We start from the raw sequence: 18,784 nt of genomic DNA on the forward strand, positions 1-18,784 counted from the left end.
GTCAATTCCCAACTGAGAAAAAAATCTTATCAGTTGGACTAATAATAATAATAATAATAAAGATAAAAGCAAAAAAAAACAAGTTTTTTTTAAAGATTAAGACAGGAACAAATTATCAAAAAATAAAGCAAAAATAAAAGATTTTTTAATTATTAATTAATATTGTTTTTTTAAAAAATATTAAAATAATACTCTATCAATAATTTAATATATTATTATTTCACTTTAATGATATATTATCTAAGAGCACGAATAATAATTTTAATCAAAATTATACAAGTTAGTTAAAGTTTATTTTTGATTAAAGCTCTTTTAAGGTAGAATAATGATGGATATTTTGAGGGGCAATTTTTAATAAATTTTAAAAGAGGGACATCAACATTTTATTGAATCGTTTCAAAAAGTTTCAGTATTATCCATGAATTACTTAATTTTTATAATTCCAAAAATATGTAGAACATTTTCGTTATATCCCTTCTCCTTTTCCACTAAAAATCACTTGGGTTTGCGTATGTGTCTCTAAGTTTTTTGCACAAACCTTTATAAAATTTTTAAAATGTATTATCCTCGATTTATGCTATCTAATTTAGATTTGAGCATATGAATATATTAAAAACATTAATTTTGCCTTTAAATGATTCAAAATTCTTTAGATTATTAATTTTTTAAATTTGAACATGCTTGAGAAAATTTATTACAAACTCATAATAAAATTTAGATAATGATATTCACTAATCAACATCATATTCTTAGGACTCTCTTGGTTTAAAAAATATTAAATCTTTAAACTTTTTGAATAGTATAAGTCTATCAGTTTCATCCTACTTAATAGACCTAAAGAACTTCAATTATTTTAAATCAAAATAATATATTCCTAAAAACCTCTTTAATATATTCATACTCTCAAATCTAATTTTAATAATATAAATTGAAAACAATAAATTTTTAAATTTGAAAATACTTGATAAAATTTATCACAAAACTCATTATAAGATTTAAAAATAATGATATTTACCAATCAACAGATTCCCAAGACTTTTTTAATTTGAAAAATATCAAATTTTTAAATAATATAAATTCATCAATCAATTTTGTCTGATTGATAGATGTAGAAAACTTTAAATTATTTTAAATAAAAATTAATATACTTTGGCATGCCTGCTTAATATATTTATATCCTTAAATTTGAATTTACTAATATAAATTAAGAATAATAATTTTTTAAAATTTATAAATATTTATGTAATGATTTAGAGACGTATACATGTAAATCTATATGACTATTTGGTGAAAAAGAAGAAAAAAAAGAGTACAATAAGAATTTGCTATGTATCATTTCTCCTCATGAAGAACAGAGGAAAAAGAGTACACTAAATACTGAAAGGTAGGTATGCGAAATAACTAATACTGAGACTTCCAGTTAAATGCTGAAGAAAAAAAATCCTCTGTTCTTCGTTCGTTCTGCTTCCTGTCAAACTGTCAAATCTGTTCTTTTCTTTGTTACGTAATCATCTAAGCAAGCAGAAGCAGCAAAGAATAAGGAGGATACATGTCGATCTCTCTCTCTCCCCCTCTCTCTATATAAATAAGGGAGAGAAAGGGAAGAGGAGAGGAGCATAACCAAATTAAGTCTTCAAGCCTAGCCTGAGAGAGAATTAAACACGACCTTCCCCCGATGGAGGAGCTCAGGCGAGGGCCATGGACCGTCGAGGAAGACCTCCTCCTCGTCAACTACGTCTCCCAGCACGGGGAAGGCCGCTGGAACGCCCTTGCTCGATCTGCAGGTAATTTACCAGTTAATTGACGTACGTTGTGGCTGCGCTGAGAACTAGAAATCCTTATTCTTAACTAGCTTGGATTTGGAACAGGGTTGAAACGGACCGGAAAGAGTTGTAGACTCCGGTGGCTGAATTACCTCCGGCCGGACATCCGCCGAGGGAACATCACTCCTCAGGAGCAACTCCTCATCCTTGAACTCCACTCTCTGTGGGGGAATCGGTAATTCTCAACGTCATCTAGGTTTTGCTAATTCCTTGCCAAACGATCGATCGCGATTTGATAATTAATTATTAGTTGTCTGAGAAGCGCAGGTGGTCGAAAATAGCACGGCTGCTCCCGGGGAGGACCGACAACGAGATCAAGAACTACTGGAGGACCCGAGTGAAGAGGCACGCGAAGCAGCTCCGGTGCGACTCCGACAGCGGAGCGTTTAAGGAGGCAACGCGCCGGCTGTGGATCCCGTGCCTCCTCGAGCGAATCCAGGCCGATTCTGCAGCAGCCTCTACGGCCTCCGCCTCCTCCTCCGCCGCCGCCGTCCCTTGGCAGCCGGAGCCTGCAATAGTGACGATGAATACTGCCACTGGGTGGTCAGAGGATTACTTTTCTCCGGCTCCCAAGCTCTCCCCGTTCCCGGGCTCGACCGAGCGCGAGGAGCACGTCGCCGGCAGCACTGACGTCGTTCCCGGCGGTGGGGGCGGCTGGGCCGACTGCCACGTGGACTGTCCTGAGAGCTACGATGCAGGCGACTGGTTGTTGAGTGGCGATTACTTGTGGAGCGATATGCCAATGATTTAAATATTTTAATTAATCCTTGTTTCTCGATCAATTAGAAAGCGTGATTTAATTATCCTAATAAAGTCATAAAATATAATCGATAAAGAAATCACCAAAATATTCTTAAAAAGAAAATATAATTGACATAAATAAATAATATCAATAGGCATGGAAAGTGCGTTGACATAATACATGTTACTCTTCCCAAAGTAGTTGGTGACAGTTGACTAATTAGTGCTAAGACAAGCCGCATGTGGAATTTTTAGGTCTAATATTTGAAAATAAATAAGTATTTGTCACATCAATTTGTTATTATAAGTTAACTTTAGTTGACTCTCGTGTCAATTAAACTTAATTGTTTAATTATGGAACTAAAATGAAATTAATGCTTAGGTTGTAATTTCTTTCATTTTCCAAGTAAATTGAATTAGGAACAAAGTTTTCATATACAGGAAAGTCAAACTACCAAGGAGTTGACTTTTCATTTTAGTCCCATTAGGTACCACCCAGCCCGTAGGCCCATTAGGTACCACCCAACCCGGCCCAGATACCACGAGTCCGCACGACCTCGATTTAACGTGTTCACTTCCAGAAGAAGGATGGTGACAGGTCCCATAAAATTCTCTCATGCTCTCGCTTCTCCAGCTTGACCTTCGCCTCCTTCCGCTTCCAAATCCCTCCGTTGGAACCCGTACAAACCCTAATGAATTCCGGCGGATCGGCAAGAGTCGGTGTTTTCCCCTCGCCGGAAACGGGAATTGCTTTGAAGTCTCTTCTGCCCTCCCATCCTGTAGTCGCCTCGCGTACTCCACCACTACGACTGCCCGGCACAAGCCAAGTTCGAGATATGCCATTCTCGGTGCTGGTTTCGCCGGAATGTCGGTGGCGTGGCACCTTCTCAAGGTTAAAATCACGTTTCTTTCCTCCGTGACGGCTAAATGTATGATGAATTGCCTCTGTGAAGGCTGGCTTGTCAATCGGATCGATTCTTTTTAATCGTATTGACCTGTGATCTTGACACATTGTTTAGCAAGGATCCAAGGAAACTCGGCTTTGTGTAGATATTTATGATGATGCTGGGATAGGTGGTGGCGCTTCTGGTGCGTCGGGAGGGCTTCTCCATCCCTACTCTCCTAAAGGTGCCCACTTTTATCCCTTGTTTTAGTAAAGCTCCTAAAGCACAGATTTCTGTTAGTCTTGTGACGAGTGGCGTTCAGTAGGATTGCGGGATTTTACAATTCACGATATTGTTGAGTTTGTGCCATTTGCAGCTAAGCTTCTTTGGAAAGGTGCGGAGTGTTGGAGTGAGTGCTTAGATTTGTTAGTGACTTCAAGCAGAGTTGCGGAAGCCAGATCTTCCGATGAAGTATTTCAATATTCATTCACTGACATGAGTGAAAAATTTGTTTGGCAAAGGTAAACATATCGAAAATGCATCTTAATTTTTGTTTAATTGAAAATAAAATGAACCTTAGAGCTTGCTTTGAATCTGCTAGGTTTTATATCATTTACTCCTGTTACAAAGAATTTTCATGAAAAAGAAAATGAAGTTTTGGATGATCTCAGAAATTATAAACATGTAGAACAAAATCCTAGTTAGATTCAGCTCTTACCTATTCAATCCTTCTAACATGCAGTATCTACCATCTACTAACATCTGCATACTGCAATATGTTCTTACAATGCTAAATCTCAGAGATTTTTCTAGCTGATTTCTGTGTCATTTCATTGTTCAGGGGAATTATAAGACCAGCATCTGAGAAGAATGCAGACATTCTGAGGGAGGTAACTTATTTAACATATGCAGATTAAATGTGGTTCTTTAATTGTCTTTAATGAGTATCTGTTGCTTCTTTAAATCCTTAGAATGCTCAGAGTTTCCTTGAGAGTTGCTATCTTGAGCTTCTGGATAGGAATGCTGCCCAAGCTCTAGTACCAGATTTGTATGTGCCTGTTGACTTGGCTATTTATATGCCGCTTGCTATGAATATCCATCCCAAGAGATACCTCCAGGTGCAAGTTTCTTTCCATCATAGCCCATAGCATATTATGTTTTTTCTTAATTTTGATTAATGTTTCTTCATGTTAACCTTACTGTCTAACTAAGTTTCAACTTGACTATTTAATTAAGTGTTTTATAGGCGCTGTTTCTAGCTTGCAATGAGCTAGCAGAACATGAAGAAAACGAGATTTATCTATTCAAAGAATCTATCAAAAATCTTAAGCAATTATCAGGTGAATTTCCTTGTTTTGGTGAAATTATTGGCCCAGTACTAAGTGTTGTTTTTCATCTGGACAAGATGCCTAATATCTATAACGCCTCTTATTTCACACCATCCTTTTTTTCTTGAGAATTTTGTTGTCATTATAAACAAACATATTTTATTCACATTGGTAAGTCTCTTGAGAATTTGTTTTTTCTCGACATGTTTGCTTTTTGAAAACATATAAGCATCTTTTAATTAGCATATTAGCAATAATTAAAGCTGGATTTTGACTCTATGGCTGAATCACCAGAAGCGATAAATTGTACTAGTGACCTGCTGATACTTGGAAGTACTTTATTTGAAAACGCAGTTCAATGGGTACTGATCTGCTTATAAGTTATCCTAGTTTTAACAGAGAATTTAACTTGATCAAACACTTTCCTTGAATTTATATAATTTGCTTTGTTTTCCAGGGTGAAATCAAGAATTAGATATAAAAGCACACTCCAAAGAGAGTTAAATATCTTCATGTAAATTTACATCTGTGAACTTGTAGTTTCTGAAACAAAGTAATTGAAACAATTGCATATTATTTGCTAACTTTAACATTAAAGATAAAACAGTCAAATGATGATCTAGTTAAACTAGCATAACTATTTTAATTACTATTTTAAAATGCCCAAAGAGTAAGTTTCAGTCTGCAGTAATAGACTTTTAAAATGTTAAAGTACTTTTTTTTTTGAGTTATTCTAATTCTAAATATTATCTGCATGATGTGGGTTATGTTTATACAGTCGTGTGTGTGCGTGCGCATTGAAATGCCATATATAGTTCGATTTTAACTGCTAACCATAAATGTGCAGAGGAATATGATGCAGTGATCATATGTCTGGGTGCTCGAGTCAACAAACTTCCTCAGCTCTCAGGAAAGCTTCCTCTGAGGACGTGCAGAGGTGTCGTGGCTCAACTCCATTTGCCGACTGATCTCTCGTATGTTCCCAACCCTATCCCCATGAATCAACGTTTCAGACAGTCTCAGCATTTCATGTTTGATACTTAAAAACTATTTGATCACTTAAATTTCTGACGCGAAGTCTATCCCAACCACCATTTTTCAGAGGAGAGTATCATCATCAAAGACCCTCAATACTATCAGATACTTGGCTTGCATTTCGAGAACCACAGAGTGTTTTCATAGGATCGACATGGGACTGGAATTCTACTAACTGTTCATCAAGTGTCTCTGAAGAAGAAGCTTCAAAGGCCATGGAAGAACTCTTGCCCAAAGCCTCTACTGCATATCCACCGGTACGGAACTGGTCTTTTGTCGGAGCACAGGCAGGCTTGAGGGCCATGCCACCATTAACACCTTATGGCTCTCTTCCTCTCTTAGGCTGTGTTAATGGCCTACTTGGTGAGACCGCCAAGTGCATGTATTGGTTGGTTGGTGGTCTTGGTTCAAGGGGGCTTCTTTACCATGGTTTAGTAGGGAAGTTGACTGCCCAAGCTGTTCTTTCCTCCAACGAAGACGTTCTTCCTTCTGAATTCACTTCATGGAAAAAGTGGTCAAAATGAATCATCAACAAATGGAGCATTTCCCTTACTATCTACACTGTAGAGTTGGAGATTGGATAAACGCAGGCGTCGAAGGTCGAGATGGTTATGGGGAGAGACAAAAACATAACCCGAATCGACTTATCCCAAATAGTAAGCATAGAGATATGTGTTGTCTGAGGTTCTGGGCAGAAACAGATTTAAGTAGGAGCTATTTTGGGTTGTAGTCCAGTCCTATGAGTCTTATAATAATTTATCATTGATAAATATTTTTAAAAAAGTTGGTGGCGTAGTTGGCTAGTGGTGGGTCTCATAGCTCCTGAGGTTAGAGTTCGAGCCTCTCTCACCTCATAATATAACTTTAATCAAAGATGAATCCATTTTGGGCTCTAATCTAATTTTAAAAAAATTAGATACATATTTGTAGTCTACAATTTGGTATCTCTCATCTCATAATATAACTTTAATCAGAGATGAATCTATTTTGGGCTCTAATCTAATTTTAAAAAAATTAGATACATATTTGTAGTCTACAATTTGGTATCAAAAAAATTAATTGGTTCTTTTTTTGTTCATTGTATTTTGATGTTTAACTCATCCTTTTCATACCTAAAGTCAGCACAGTCCACCTTTAATTTCTGAATCCGTCCTTGGTTCTGGGAGTTCTCTTAGCAACATATACCTATTGATTGAGATGTTATTTTTATAGTGAGACTTCTTATTAACATAGTGGTATCGTACAAAAGAGGACAAGAGTTCAAATCTCGACAAAGTCGAGATAATACTGGGACCGTTGAGGGGTGGATTTCACCTTATACAGAAGAAGAGGATTTTTAATATTTTTGTGATATAAAATAAGAAAATTTAAAAATCAGAATTCATGAAAATTTTATTTAGATATTTCTATATTTGTTTTTACTAAAATATGATAAAAGAATATATAAAAACATTAAAAATAGCTTTCCAATGTTCTAACTATATTTACATAGAAATAGAAATTGCTAGAAATTTATAAAATACAAAATTATTTTTTATTTGAATATAATTTTATACTTCCAGAGGGTAAAAAATATATCATTAAAATATCTTTGTTTATATGTAATTATATCTATATGAAAATGAATTTTTGGCAAAATATTGTTCTTTATGTGAGCTACTCTCCATGGGCATATAGAAACCTTAAATTTCACTTTATAAATAGAAGTGATTTTACTTGGGTTTTTTGATAAATAAATAAATATATATGTATGTATCTCGAGGAAATGATTCAATGGGTCGGCCCAAATATGGCATAGGGCCGTTCAATTCATTTTTCGTGTCATGCCACATTCCCTAAAAAAGAAATATGCCTCGCAACCATGGACCATGTCTTCGCCGACCAAGGCATGCAGGCGAGCCCGATAATTTAAATTAATTAATATATATAAATATTTTAAATTAATATTTATTGTTAATTTGTAAATAAAAAATTAGGTAAATTCGGCTTACCGACATGTCAGACCTAGTCCTGCACTAGGCCGGATATGAGCTGAGCCTGCGGACTGCAACCTGGGCACTTAATTAGACGGGTTAAGTCAACCCGGACCGTCCAGACAGTGGGCGGTCCAATCCATTGTACACGCAGCACGAGGTCGGGAATGGAACTAATTGATTCCATTAATTAATCAAATAAATCGAATAAAAAATAATTGTTTTCGTGAGAATTGACGAATAAATAAATACTATGGGACAGTGACAGACACAGGGGCGGGGCTGGGCTCAGATGCCAGAGCCAGCCACGGCGCAGCTGCCGCTTTAGAAAGCGAAAGCACGTTGGAGCAAAGAGACGAGGACGGAGACGACCAAAAAACCGACGCGATGGAGACAGAAGCGATCAAATCTCCTTCCCCTCGTGTTCTTCGGACTCGGCTCTAGGGTTTCGTCTTCTCCGGCGCATAGGCCGTGGTAATCCCTGCTTCTCTCGAATTTGCCTGTGATGTCTTCTAATTTCGGTCTTCGGCCTCGATCCGATCTGCTCGCCTTCTCTCTGTCTCGATGACTTGATCTTATTGCCTATTTTTAGCGGTTTGGGGTTTGTTTTTGGCGATTCCAGGAAAAAAAATGGAGATTTAGGTTTTCTATCACTCGGTTATGTTTTTTTTTATGTCTCTAAATATTATGTGTTAAAGTAGAATTATGTGATTGGTTTTATTTTCCTCATGGAATTTGTTCTCGATCTTCTCTTGCTTCATAATTTGTTTGAAGTTTATTTTCTTAAAAGGAATTGTCATTGCGAAGTAATCATGTTAACGTTGCGGTTGTAGTAAAAAATTATGGTGAAACTTTGAATTTTACGGTTCATCTGTGGGCAAGCTGAATTGATCATTTGAACTAATTCTTGTTCTCGTAACTATTTGTGGTGATACTGATTATGAGAGTATTAGATTTGTGTGAGTTATTGTTAGCAGGAAATCTTGATTCTATCTGTTTTAAATTTGCTATGGACAAATTAAGTGCTCTTGTTATGTTACTCTCTTAAGTGCTTAGTGTATCCAAAGCCATTTTTTCTATCCTAATTGCTATAATTGGTGGGAAGCCACTGATTGTTTTTAGATGTTTAGGAATTATGGCTATATCATTGGGACCTTGGACGTTGATTTCTTAATATACATGTTACGTTCTCATCTTATGGATCACTGGATTGTGATTTTTTTGATGCATAAGGAATCAATTTAGCTGCAAACTGTTTTATTTTCCTTATTTGAATTGCTAAATTCTTTAAGCCTGGTCCTATTTCCACAGTTGTTGCTTCCTTATTTTTTTTTTAATGGGCCACACCTGTGGGAGCAATAAGTATTGATGTCTGATACAGTTAAATTCCCTATCTTTAGGAAATCTACATTTATGTGTATTTGGGCTTTGACCAACATGAGTACTAGTACTCATCATTTAGTATTGCTGATGCCATTTTGGATTTACTTTTTAAAGAGATGTTAGAGTTTAAGGAGCTATACCAATAAGAAATCATCTTCTGATACACTTATCATATTTTGTCGTATTTGTATGTGTGTGTTCAATGAATTGGATGTTTGTGTTTAATGAAGAACTGTAGTACTTAAATTTTTCATAATTATTGTGTGACAAGTTCAGGACCCTAGGTCACTTGGGGGGAAAATGGTACTAAAAGTAGCCACAAAACATTAAAAAACAAAAAAATGCATCATCAGCAATAAATTGATTTTATGAATACAAACATATATGTCCAATTGGTATCCTTGTAATTTAGAAGTTTTGGATAAGGGTGTCTCGTCATGATTTCTCATCATGATTTATCTAGCAATCTGTTTTTCAATCTTTTGAATTGTGGATCATATCAACACATAAGCTGTGAAGTCCAACTAAAAGAATTGTGGAATAAATTAAAGCGTTGCAAGTCAAATCTTGAATCATCTGCTCCTTTTGGAAATAGAACAATCATCATCAACTTTGTTATCATAGTCAACTTTGGGTCTCGATAACATCAACGTGGTGGAACAGAGGAAATGGATGATGATGAAGGTGCTGCATGATAATTAGAAGAGGACGCATTCCATGTGTTGAGCTTCTTCTCAATCAATTTTGACTCAAGATTTCGTTCTCAGATTCACAATCAGGACTCATGCACTGACACAACCTTTATGTTATCTATTATTTTGTTCTGTGAGAGAGGGTTCATTATCTTATGTGGAAAAATGTTAGGTTCACTTATTGTGTAAATCTATGTTTACTTTATTTATTTTTTTGGTTGGACCTAGCATTGCCTCTATTGGGTATTAGTTGGATGTCGCTACTGTTTTATGTGTTTTTGTGAACCATTTCTTGCTTTGATTCACGACTTTCTCTTCTGTAAGTTTCTATTTTGACTTCATATGTCTATTTGTTTAATTATGAGAACTTAGGAAAGAAAATATTAGCTATAGATATATTCTATATCTGTAATTCTATCAGTTGATCCTCACACTGACCTGTCATGACTAGAAGCTTGGCCAGGTGTTACTAAGTATGAGTCTTATAGGTATTGTCCTAGAATTGTTTTAATTTTTAGCCGTCCTATACAACCAAAAAAAATTACAATATTTGCTAGAGAGATTCACATGTCTATTATCGACTTTTTTTTTTTGACAATGGGTATACAATTCTATGAAAATGAGATTGCCAAAGAAGTCATTCTTCCCAGTGACTTTGAAAATGATTAATAATACTTGTTAAATTTTGCAATGCACTAATTAATTGTTGGCAAATATCAATAATACTTGTTAAATTGTGGGATGCACTAATTAAGTTTGCAATGAGAATCCCTGGAGTTGCCAAGTATGGGTCTTATAGGTATTGTCCTAAAATTGTTTTAATTTTTAGCCTTTGTATACAACAAAAAAACTTCCAATATCACTGAGAGAAATTCAAATGTGATTATTGAGTAGTTTTTTTTATGTTGGTTATGCAATTATATGAAATGAGATTCCCAAAGAAGTCACTCTTCCCAGTGACTTTGAAAATGATTAATGATACTTGTTAAATTTTGCAATGCACTAATTAACCTTATTATTTCTTCTGCAACCAGACTTAGTTTTGTATCTGTGAGTTTACTTCTGATTGAGTTGTGCTATATATTGCAGAAAATTCTACTAGTTTATCCTCTTACTACTTGCTTGGCAATGACATGGTGCAAGGAACTGGATATTGAATCTTTTGCCAGCTCATTTATTTTGTGAGTCAGAATGACACTTGAGGATTTCTTTACTCTATCGGAGATGAGAGACGGACTCTTAAGCCTTGCTAGGGTTGAAGAGCTGCTCGCTGTGATTCAAAAGATAAATGATCATGTTACAAATAACTTGGGTGATGCTGCAAGACAATGGTCTACGGTTGCAAGTGTTTTAGCAGCTACTAACCACAAGGAATGTCTTAGTCAATTTGTTGAGTTAAATGGTCTTTGTTTTCTGAAAAAATGGCTTCAAGAAGCACTAAACAGTAATACTGATGAGAATGGAATTGTTGTTGAGGAATTGATCCTTTCATTATTAACATCATTTGAGAGGATTCCTGTAGACAATAAAAGAATATCTGTCTCTGGAATTAGAGCTACTATTGAACCTCTCCTTGATCACAAAAGTACTGCAATTAAAGAGAAGGCACAAGTATTGCATGATAGATGGGATAATGCAAAAAAAGGTGATGTATGCTTCCATGATCTGGATAATGTTGGGATCAGTCAAAAAAATCAACCTGGAACATATGAGGATGTGCAGACTAGTGAAAATGGTTCAAATTCAGCAAGTCCACCTGCCAGTATTCCTCCTTCCTTCATATCTGGTGAAGGAAAAGATGGAGCAAACTCTGCAGTCCTTGAATCACATGTCTCAAATGTCACGAGTTTGCTTGATTCCAGAAATGAGAGAGGTTCATTATGTGAACAATTGCATTGCACATCTTTGAACACAATCCTTTCAAAATCTGTTTTTGTAGAGGAGAATTCATCGAGGTCATCCCTTGTCTCAAACTCATGCCAACAGAAATTGCCTCTTATAGAAAAGCCTTCTGTTTGCAATGCAGAAGAAACCCCACCTGCAGGCACTTGTTCACCTGTTTGTCTGAAAGGAGATGCAGACAATCAGTGTGATGTATCAGGATCCAAGGATGTCCTTGATACTGTGAAAGAAATTGATATGGATACTAAAGAAGTGAAACCAAGCAAATCAGCTGTTGCTGCAGAGCCAACTATCTCATGCATGTCGGTTTCTTACATTGGTGACTCTTCTTCTTCTTCAAGGGCAATGGAACTTCAGTCTGGGGTTGTTGACAATGGGCAAGACAAGTGTTTGACGACAACCAAGGAGTCCATGCCACCAGCAAATCTCACTACTTTTCAAGATCCTTCTCGTAATGCTAGCATTCATGACAATATTGGTGATTCTCAATTATCTGGTCAGAAGGTGGAAGCCATGAGTAGTGTCAATAGGGATCTTGATTCTGAACTCAATTTCAAGTATTGCAGAAGTCATTTTTCAGTCTCCACTGATTTTCTAAAAGCTGTGAGGGCTACCAATTCCAATGAAGAGGTCAACCAGAAATCCGGACTAGAACTTGAATGTTTAGATGATGCTCTTGAGGTTGCAAGGCAAGTGGCTATAGCAGTGGAGAAAGAGGTGGTTAATTATAGAGAAACCTTCTGCAGTTCTCCTAATGTCAATTCCAACGAAGCATATGGTTCTCATAGCCCTGATTCTGAAGAAAACAAACAGGAGGTTCTGACTGAGCAAGTAGGTAGGAACAATTCGTCGGCTGGAACTGAGCATACTGGCACATCATCTCCTGATAAGGGGTCAGAGATCACACAGAATATTAGTTCTGATAAAGAAAACTTTGATCAAGATGTAGAATCATCTGAGCCAAAAGTTCCTGCTCAGGAATCTGTTTGCATGGCTATTGTGGATGGGTGTGCCTTTGATCTGAATGCAAATATTTGCAACGATGAGCCTGAGTGCTCAACAAAGGCCAGTCCAAAAATGCCTTTGAATGTGTCTGCTCCAGTAGCAGTTGTTGCTTCTTCAAAAGGACCTCCAGGAATGCCTGCTACTCTTCATTTTGGAGGTGAGTTAGGGTGGAAGGGTTCTGCTGCAACCAGTGCTTTTCGACCAGCATCTCCTAGAAGAACTTCAGATGGTGAAAGGACATCTTGTGCAATGCAGAAATCAATTTTCCTTGAAATAGATTTGAATGTGGCTGAAAGGGGGGATGGGCTTACTGATGAACCCACATCACTGAGACAGTTGCCTTCTTCCTCTAGCCATCCATCGGGAGATTCGTGTATTGAAGTTGGTTCAAAATCAGAGAAGCAGAATTTGGATCTTAATCGTATTGGGGATGAGGACATGTCTATGCTTCCATTCTCATCTTGGAAGCTGAATATTCAGAATGGAGAACGGAGCCTATCTTCAGCTTCTTCATCATCTTATAAACAGTCTTCCTATCGAGACTTTGATCTCAATGACAACCCATCTTCAAATGATGCTGGTTGTCACAGCTTCAGGCAATCATCTACGAAAGCTCCTGAAACTTTTGGATGGAAAGCACCACGTGAACTGGTCAAAATCATGGGATCAGAAATTCCGATCACAAGGACAGAGGATACAAATCAACTGCAACATTTGTTCATACCAAATGGGCTGCAAATGGAGCCTGCTGTGGTCACCAGGCCATCGCTACCTTGCACGAACGTGTCAACACTTTCTTACGGGTATGGTGGACTTCCATCTGGACCTGCTATGTCAGTTCCAACAGCATATTATTCACCCGGGAGCATTCCTTACATTGCAGAAGCTAGAGGAGTGATACCTGTACCTCATGTCTCTGTCTCGGGACATGCTGGACCATCTGGCAGACCATCACACTTTCTTTTCGGCACAACCAATATGCCCTACATGGCTAGCTATGGGATGACACCTCCAGAGAGTGGGATCAGAGGTGGCATTTTTGAACATCAATTCTTTCTCCAAGGGCATAGAGGTTGGACGGAAGAACAAACCCAGTCTTCTACTTCTGCAGTGCCATTGAAGCGGAAAGAACCAGATTCGGGGTGGGAGCTGCCTCCACCACCATCCTTAAATGGCTTCAAGTGGATGGAATCAAGGCCTTAATTTTCCATTTTCCAGGGGAAAAAAGATACAATTGGACGAAAACTCTGACGACCAAGGAGGTAGTCTTTTGATCGATTATCAAATAGTTAGTTGCTTACTAATTTGGACGTTTGAGTATGGAGGAGGACCAACCATGATGTGGCTTCAAAAGATGGATGAATTAATAAGTTTATAGATAGTCTCATAGTCCTAATGAGAAATTTGATTGTTGTAGGTTTTGGTTGTCTATAATGAACGCATTCCATTGCCATTTGTTGGTGTGCCGAAGAGAGGGCGTAGAGCAACTAGTAGTCAGTCCCTTTCGATGCAGATGCATGTCATTGGTTGGAGAACCTTTTCTCAGAAGGGAGCCGTTAATCAATCCATCGAAAGACATGACATCTGCTGCAAAGGTTGGAACGCCAACCTAAAGACATGACATCTGCGATAGATGACCAAGTGGAGCTTTATAATAGTAGAAAACTCCGACTGATACGACTTGTGCTGTATCAACATGTATCAGCAACCTGCATTTGTTGATGATACCGAAGTTTCTACAACATGCAACGTGGTTAGGAATGTATACTGCAGCAGGCACTGCAAAGACCTAATCCACATAATGTTCAGAGAGAGAAAAAAAATCCGGCTTCGGAAACAGGTAGTAATGGACAATGGCACAAATTGCATAGTTTAGCAGCTCCAGGCACAAACTGAGAGTTTGTCCACAACGCAAACCAAGATATCACCCACTTTGGAGACATAAAGAATGCATCACTTAAACAAGGCCATCATATACCAAGGGGAAACTGTAGACGGCTACAATGAACAAGGCCATTCTATAAAAAGTGCAAACCATTGCATATGGTTTCATAAGAACTAAGTGAGACACAGTGCAGCGGTAAGATGCTCAGTGGTCTCATCGACAATCGAGATTCAATTCCCATGCAGGACAATTACGTTCACAGTGCTCAAAAATCTAGATAAAATTGATTGTTGGGTGACGAATTGTTGCGTTTCCAAATTTATTTGATGGACAAATAGGGGGAAGATTATTGGATCGATGGTCCTTGTTTTTTTTTTTAAAAAAAAGAAAGATGTTTTTGCATAACATTGAACTTTAAAGTTTGTCCCTGGGGTGACAACGTTAGACCTCATTCAATTGAATAGTGTTGTTATATGAATTTGGATTCTTGAAATTTGACGTGAAGCCCTCTAAATTTAACTCGCTTATCACTAGACCAATATTACAAAAATAAAGTCAATTTGTGATGAATTTTACGATGAAAAAAAAAAAAAATTCGTTGCAAAATCATTTGGTGATGAAAATTTTTTTGTTGGTAATAATTCATCGTAAAATTTTGTAACGAAAAAAATATTTATTCGTTGTAAATTTTGCGACAAATATATTTTTCGTTGTTAAATTCGTTGATAATTTGTGACAAAAATATTTTTGTCGCAAAATTCACTATTTGTTACTTGCGATAAAAATTTAGTTTCGTCGCAATTTTGGCGATGAATATTTTTTTTCATCACGAATTTTGCGATGAAAATTAGTTTCGTTGCAATATAGAGGCTACAAGAAAATGGAGATATTTAACGACAAACAAAGTTTTCATCGCCAAATTTGATGACGAAACTTTTGTTCGTTGCCAAATTAGCGACGAAGAGGTTATTCGTCGCCAAATTGACGACGAAATTTTTTTTCATTGCCAAAATGATAACGAAACTGTTTTTATCGCCAAATGGCAACGAAAACAGAATTTCATCGCCAAATTGACGACGAAAATAAAATTTCATCGTCAAATTGCGATGAAATTTTTTTTCATCGCCAAATTGGCGACGAAATTGTTTTTCGTCGCCAATTTGGCGATGAAATTTATTTTTCGTCGCTAATATTTTGATGGCACAGTAAAATTACGATACTTTTGCGACGAATTTATTTTCGTCGCAAACCATTAAAATTTCTCACAACTTCATTCCATTCGATTCTAATATGAATCATGTTTACATATATCCAAACTCATTCCAATCCACAACCAATCAATCACATCACATTCTAACCAACACTCACATCCTAACAAACAAACACATCTTAACATTAACATTAATAAAACATACATACAACATCATCCTCAAAACATACAATAAATCAAATCATCCTCAAAACATCTATCGATAATAGCAAAACATATAACAAAGTATCATAACAAGTAATGAAGTCTCAAAATGACAAGAAACAAAAAATATCATCGTCCACGGCATCGGTCTCGGACAATATTTTCTGCTTCACTTTCTTCTCCATCCAAGCTTCTTTTTCTTTTTTTTACATCAAAAAATAAAAAAATATTATTTTATATAAATTAATTATAATATAAAAATATTTACTTCACTGTCATCCTTAGTTTCACCTATTCAAAATAAAATAACAGTGTTAGTCAATAAAAAAATAAAAGATTTACAAATGGAAAAAATTTAAAACAATACTAATTGTGAGCAAAATCAAAATGATACACAACTAGGCTTATGAAGAATCATTATCATCACCGTCATCACCAGAACCAGGAGGAAGCTAATTTGGAGCGAAGCCTAACTGAAGATGTCGCATAATAAAATCCTGTTATCGGCGTATTTCTCTCATTTCTTCATCTCTTTGCAAAATTATGCCCTTCAAATTAGAAACTTCTTCAGTTAGACTTTCTATCTGTGCCCTTACTGTAGGTGGGGTGGAAGAAGATGTGCCAACAACTCGATGAGTTCTGCTCAGAGAACTTATTCCTAATATCCTCTCCCCTTGGACCTCCATTCGCCTCCAATCAGATATTCAGGTCATTCCCAACAGAGGTCTCATATTCATCATTATTATCACAAGCACTTGAACTTCTGTTAGTTCTGGCTCATCATATTTTTCCTGTATTAAAATATAAATACATTTAATAAGTTAAAGAAGGTACATAACTATTAGAATCCAATTAAGTTAAATATTAAAATCCAAACCTTCATAGCTCTAGCTCTATCCTCGCTCCAAGTCTTATCTTTCTTTTGAAATGTGTGGGTAAAAGTCTCAATAAAAAGTAGCTCCTTCCCCATTTCCTTAGCCTAAAAATGCATTGTTAGAAATAATGTAATAATTTAAATTTAATTAGTAACGTAGTGTTTATAAAAAATTTATCAATCTGCATGTATGTTCCTCAATGTTGATGGAGCCTCCCGCATATATATCAGATGAGTAACCAGAATTAAATGTTTGATTTGCCTTGTTCTGGTGACTCCTTTATTTACGTTCCTCAGTTTCTCAAAAATAAAAAATCCTCGTCCAATTTTCATCAGTGATGCATGGTGATTTTTTCCCCTTGTCTTGGCATGATTTAGAACATGTCGAATGTGATCCTCATATTTTTTTAAAAGATCCGTTTGATTTCTATTTCTTTAGATGGATCCCAATTAAATGCTCGCTAAAATTGAAAAAATAATAAATGATTATATATATTCAATTTAATTTGATATATCAACTTAAGGAAACGTATACCTTAAATTTATTCCACTATAATTCTTTTATGGGTGCTAGAGTACTAGTATAAGTCATAGAAGCCCCTCCCCAATAGTTATTCATGATTTTATTAATTTCACGAATAACACGTACAGAATTTTAAAATCTATACAAAAATTCTAAATAAATATTATTAAATACACTAAATAAAATGAAATATGAATATCCAAAAAAATAATAAGATAATTATTATTTTTAGATAAAATCATGAATACTAAATTATTAAATACTTACGAATCGCCGTGAGGGACTATAAACTTGCGAATATCTTGTAACTGGGCAACGGACTATCTGGGAGAAAGGACTGGAGACTACAAAGGTGATGAATCTGGCGAAGGTGCATGTGAAGGTCCTATAGTGTCAGGTGCTGAAGCAGACTGGTCAGGAGTAATAATTCGTCTATGACCACCTCTGCGGAACTGTCAACCAAAATTGTTATGAGATAAAATAATAAATATTAATTACATAAAGATGAATATGAAAAATTTTACTATATTTGCTACTATATAAGTAGGTGCAAAACTAAACATGCAAATAATATCACCTGTAATGACCTATAATAAAAAATACAGTGCATTAATAGTTAATTATAAATATTTAATAATAAGATAATATATAAATAATTAAATAAACAACAAGTCATAATAGAATATAATCGAGTGTAGCCGAAGACTTGAAGTATACCTCAAAATAGGATCTGGACAAATAAAATTATAAATTTATATTATCTAATAAAGATAATTAATAAAATTATATTGAAAATAATAATCGGGGGCCACACTACATCACACTTCATTGGATCGAGACAATTCAATAAGGTTAAACCTCTCTTAATTCCAATAGTAGCATTATAAGATCTGGCTCACTCACTTACCACTAGATGTTCCTGTGTCAATTTATTTTTTATGATAAAAGTAATTCCTCTATTTGTGGGCTAAGTAATGATCGGTTCTAGCACTCGTATTCACTTAATTGTGGTCAGCTTTACGCAGTCGCCAATCTGGTCAAAAGATATGCTATTCAATGTTCTGATCTCTATTATTTTTTTAACTTCCTGGTTAGTGTGATGTTGAACTTAGAGAATTGATGTTGAACTTTTCACTAAATAGGGTGTTGTTTTAGTCGAATTTTTTAGCTCTATACATAGGTTTGTTTATCATGCAAATTTTCTTTTGCTTAGTTTCTGTGTCTCCTCTGATCTATTAGGTTTTCCCCCTTTTCTAATTTTTATTAATTAGTGAAACTATTTTACCATTATTATAGTGTTACACTGCTGAACGAGGCATGCC

The 18,784-nt window shown here is 35.9% G+C and overlaps 3 protein-coding genes across 4 annotated transcripts; all 3 read left to right on the forward strand.

Moving 5' to 3' along the window:
- The first annotated feature begins 1,562 nt into the window (after nt 1-1,562).
- On the forward strand, nt 1,563-2,574 carry LOC141813176 (MYB-like transcription factor EOBII). Its single transcript, XM_074701093.1, has 3 exons — nt 1,563-1,784; nt 1,869-1,998; nt 2,091-2,574. The coding sequence occupies exons 1-3, from the start codon at nt 1,676-1,678 to the stop codon at nt 2,572-2,574; spliced, it is 723 nt and encodes a 240-aa protein (XP_074557194.1). The 5' UTR covers nt 1,563-1,675.
- Nucleotides 2,575-3,177: 603 nt separating this feature from the next.
- On the forward strand, nt 3,178-6,433 carry LOC141813175 (uncharacterized). The gene is made up of 8 exons (XM_074701092.1): nt 3,178-3,456; nt 3,584-3,692; nt 3,825-3,969; nt 4,290-4,338; nt 4,420-4,566; nt 4,695-4,788; nt 5,624-5,750; nt 5,879-6,433. Exons 1-8 carry the CDS (start codon nt 3,181-3,183, stop codon nt 6,333-6,335), a joined length of 1,404 nt encoding a protein of 467 aa, XP_074557193.1. The 5' UTR covers nt 3,178-3,180; the 3' UTR covers nt 6,336-6,433.
- A 1,644-nt stretch (nt 6,434-8,077) lies between these two features.
- LOC141813172 (uncharacterized) lies at nt 8,078-15,076 on the forward strand. 2 transcript variants are annotated; one of them, XR_012600387.1, is made up of 3 exons: nt 8,078-8,258; nt 10,949-14,028; nt 14,184-15,076. XR_012600387.1 is itself a non-coding variant. In XM_074701089.1 (2 exons), exon 2 carries the CDS (start codon nt 11,051-11,053, stop codon nt 13,967-13,969), a length of 2,919 nt encoding a protein of 972 aa, XP_074557190.1. In that variant the 5' UTR covers nt 8,078-8,258; nt 10,949-11,050; the 3' UTR covers nt 13,970-14,182. The 2 variants fall into 2 exon arrangements, 1 of the variants encoding a protein (XP_074557190.1); XM_074701089.1 differs by lacking the exon at nt 14,184-15,076 and having other exon boundaries at nt 10,949-14,182.
- Nucleotides 15,077-18,784: the final 3,708 nt, after the last annotated feature.

This window comes from Curcuma longa, chromosome 20 (assembly GCF_044706935.1).
Source record: "Curcuma longa cultivar G26 ecotype Majalengka, Jawa Barat chromosome 20, ITB_CL_G26_1.1, whole genome shotgun sequence".
Lineage (NCBI taxonomy): Eukaryota > Viridiplantae > Streptophyta > Magnoliopsida > Zingiberales > Zingiberaceae > Curcuma > Curcuma longa.

What these genes read in the sequence shown, in the direction of transcription:
- LOC141813175 (XM_074701092.1), top strand. Translation starts at nt 3,181, where the DNA reads ATGCTCTCGCTTCTCCAGCTTGACCTTCGCCTCCTTCCGCTTCCAAAT. An exon ending in CCATCCCTACTCTCCTAAAG is followed by an intron (nt 3,693 to 3,824) that starts GTGCCCACTTTT and finishes TGCCATTTGCAG; the next exon opens with CTAAGCTTCTTTGGAAAGGT. An exon ending in GAAAAATTTGTTTGGCAAAG is followed by an intron (nt 3,970 to 4,289) that starts GTAAACATATCG and finishes TTCATTGTTCAG; the next exon opens with GGGAATTATAAGACCAGCAT.
- LOC141813172 (XM_074701089.1), top strand. Translation starts at nt 11,051, where the DNA reads ATGACACTTGAGGATTTCTTTACTCTATCGGAGATGAGAGACGGACTC.
- LOC141813176 (XM_074701093.1), top strand. Translation starts at nt 1,676, where the DNA reads ATGGAGGAGCTCAGGCGAGGGCCATGGACCGTCGAGGAAGACCTCCTC. An exon ending in CGCCCTTGCTCGATCTGCAG is followed by an intron (nt 1,785 to 1,868) that starts GTAATTTACCAG and finishes GATTTGGAACAG; the next exon opens with GGTTGAAACGGACCGGAAAG. An exon ending in CACTCTCTGTGGGGGAATCG is followed by an intron (nt 1,999 to 2,090) that starts GTAATTCTCAAC and finishes TGAGAAGCGCAG; the next exon opens with GTGGTCGAAAATAGCACGGC.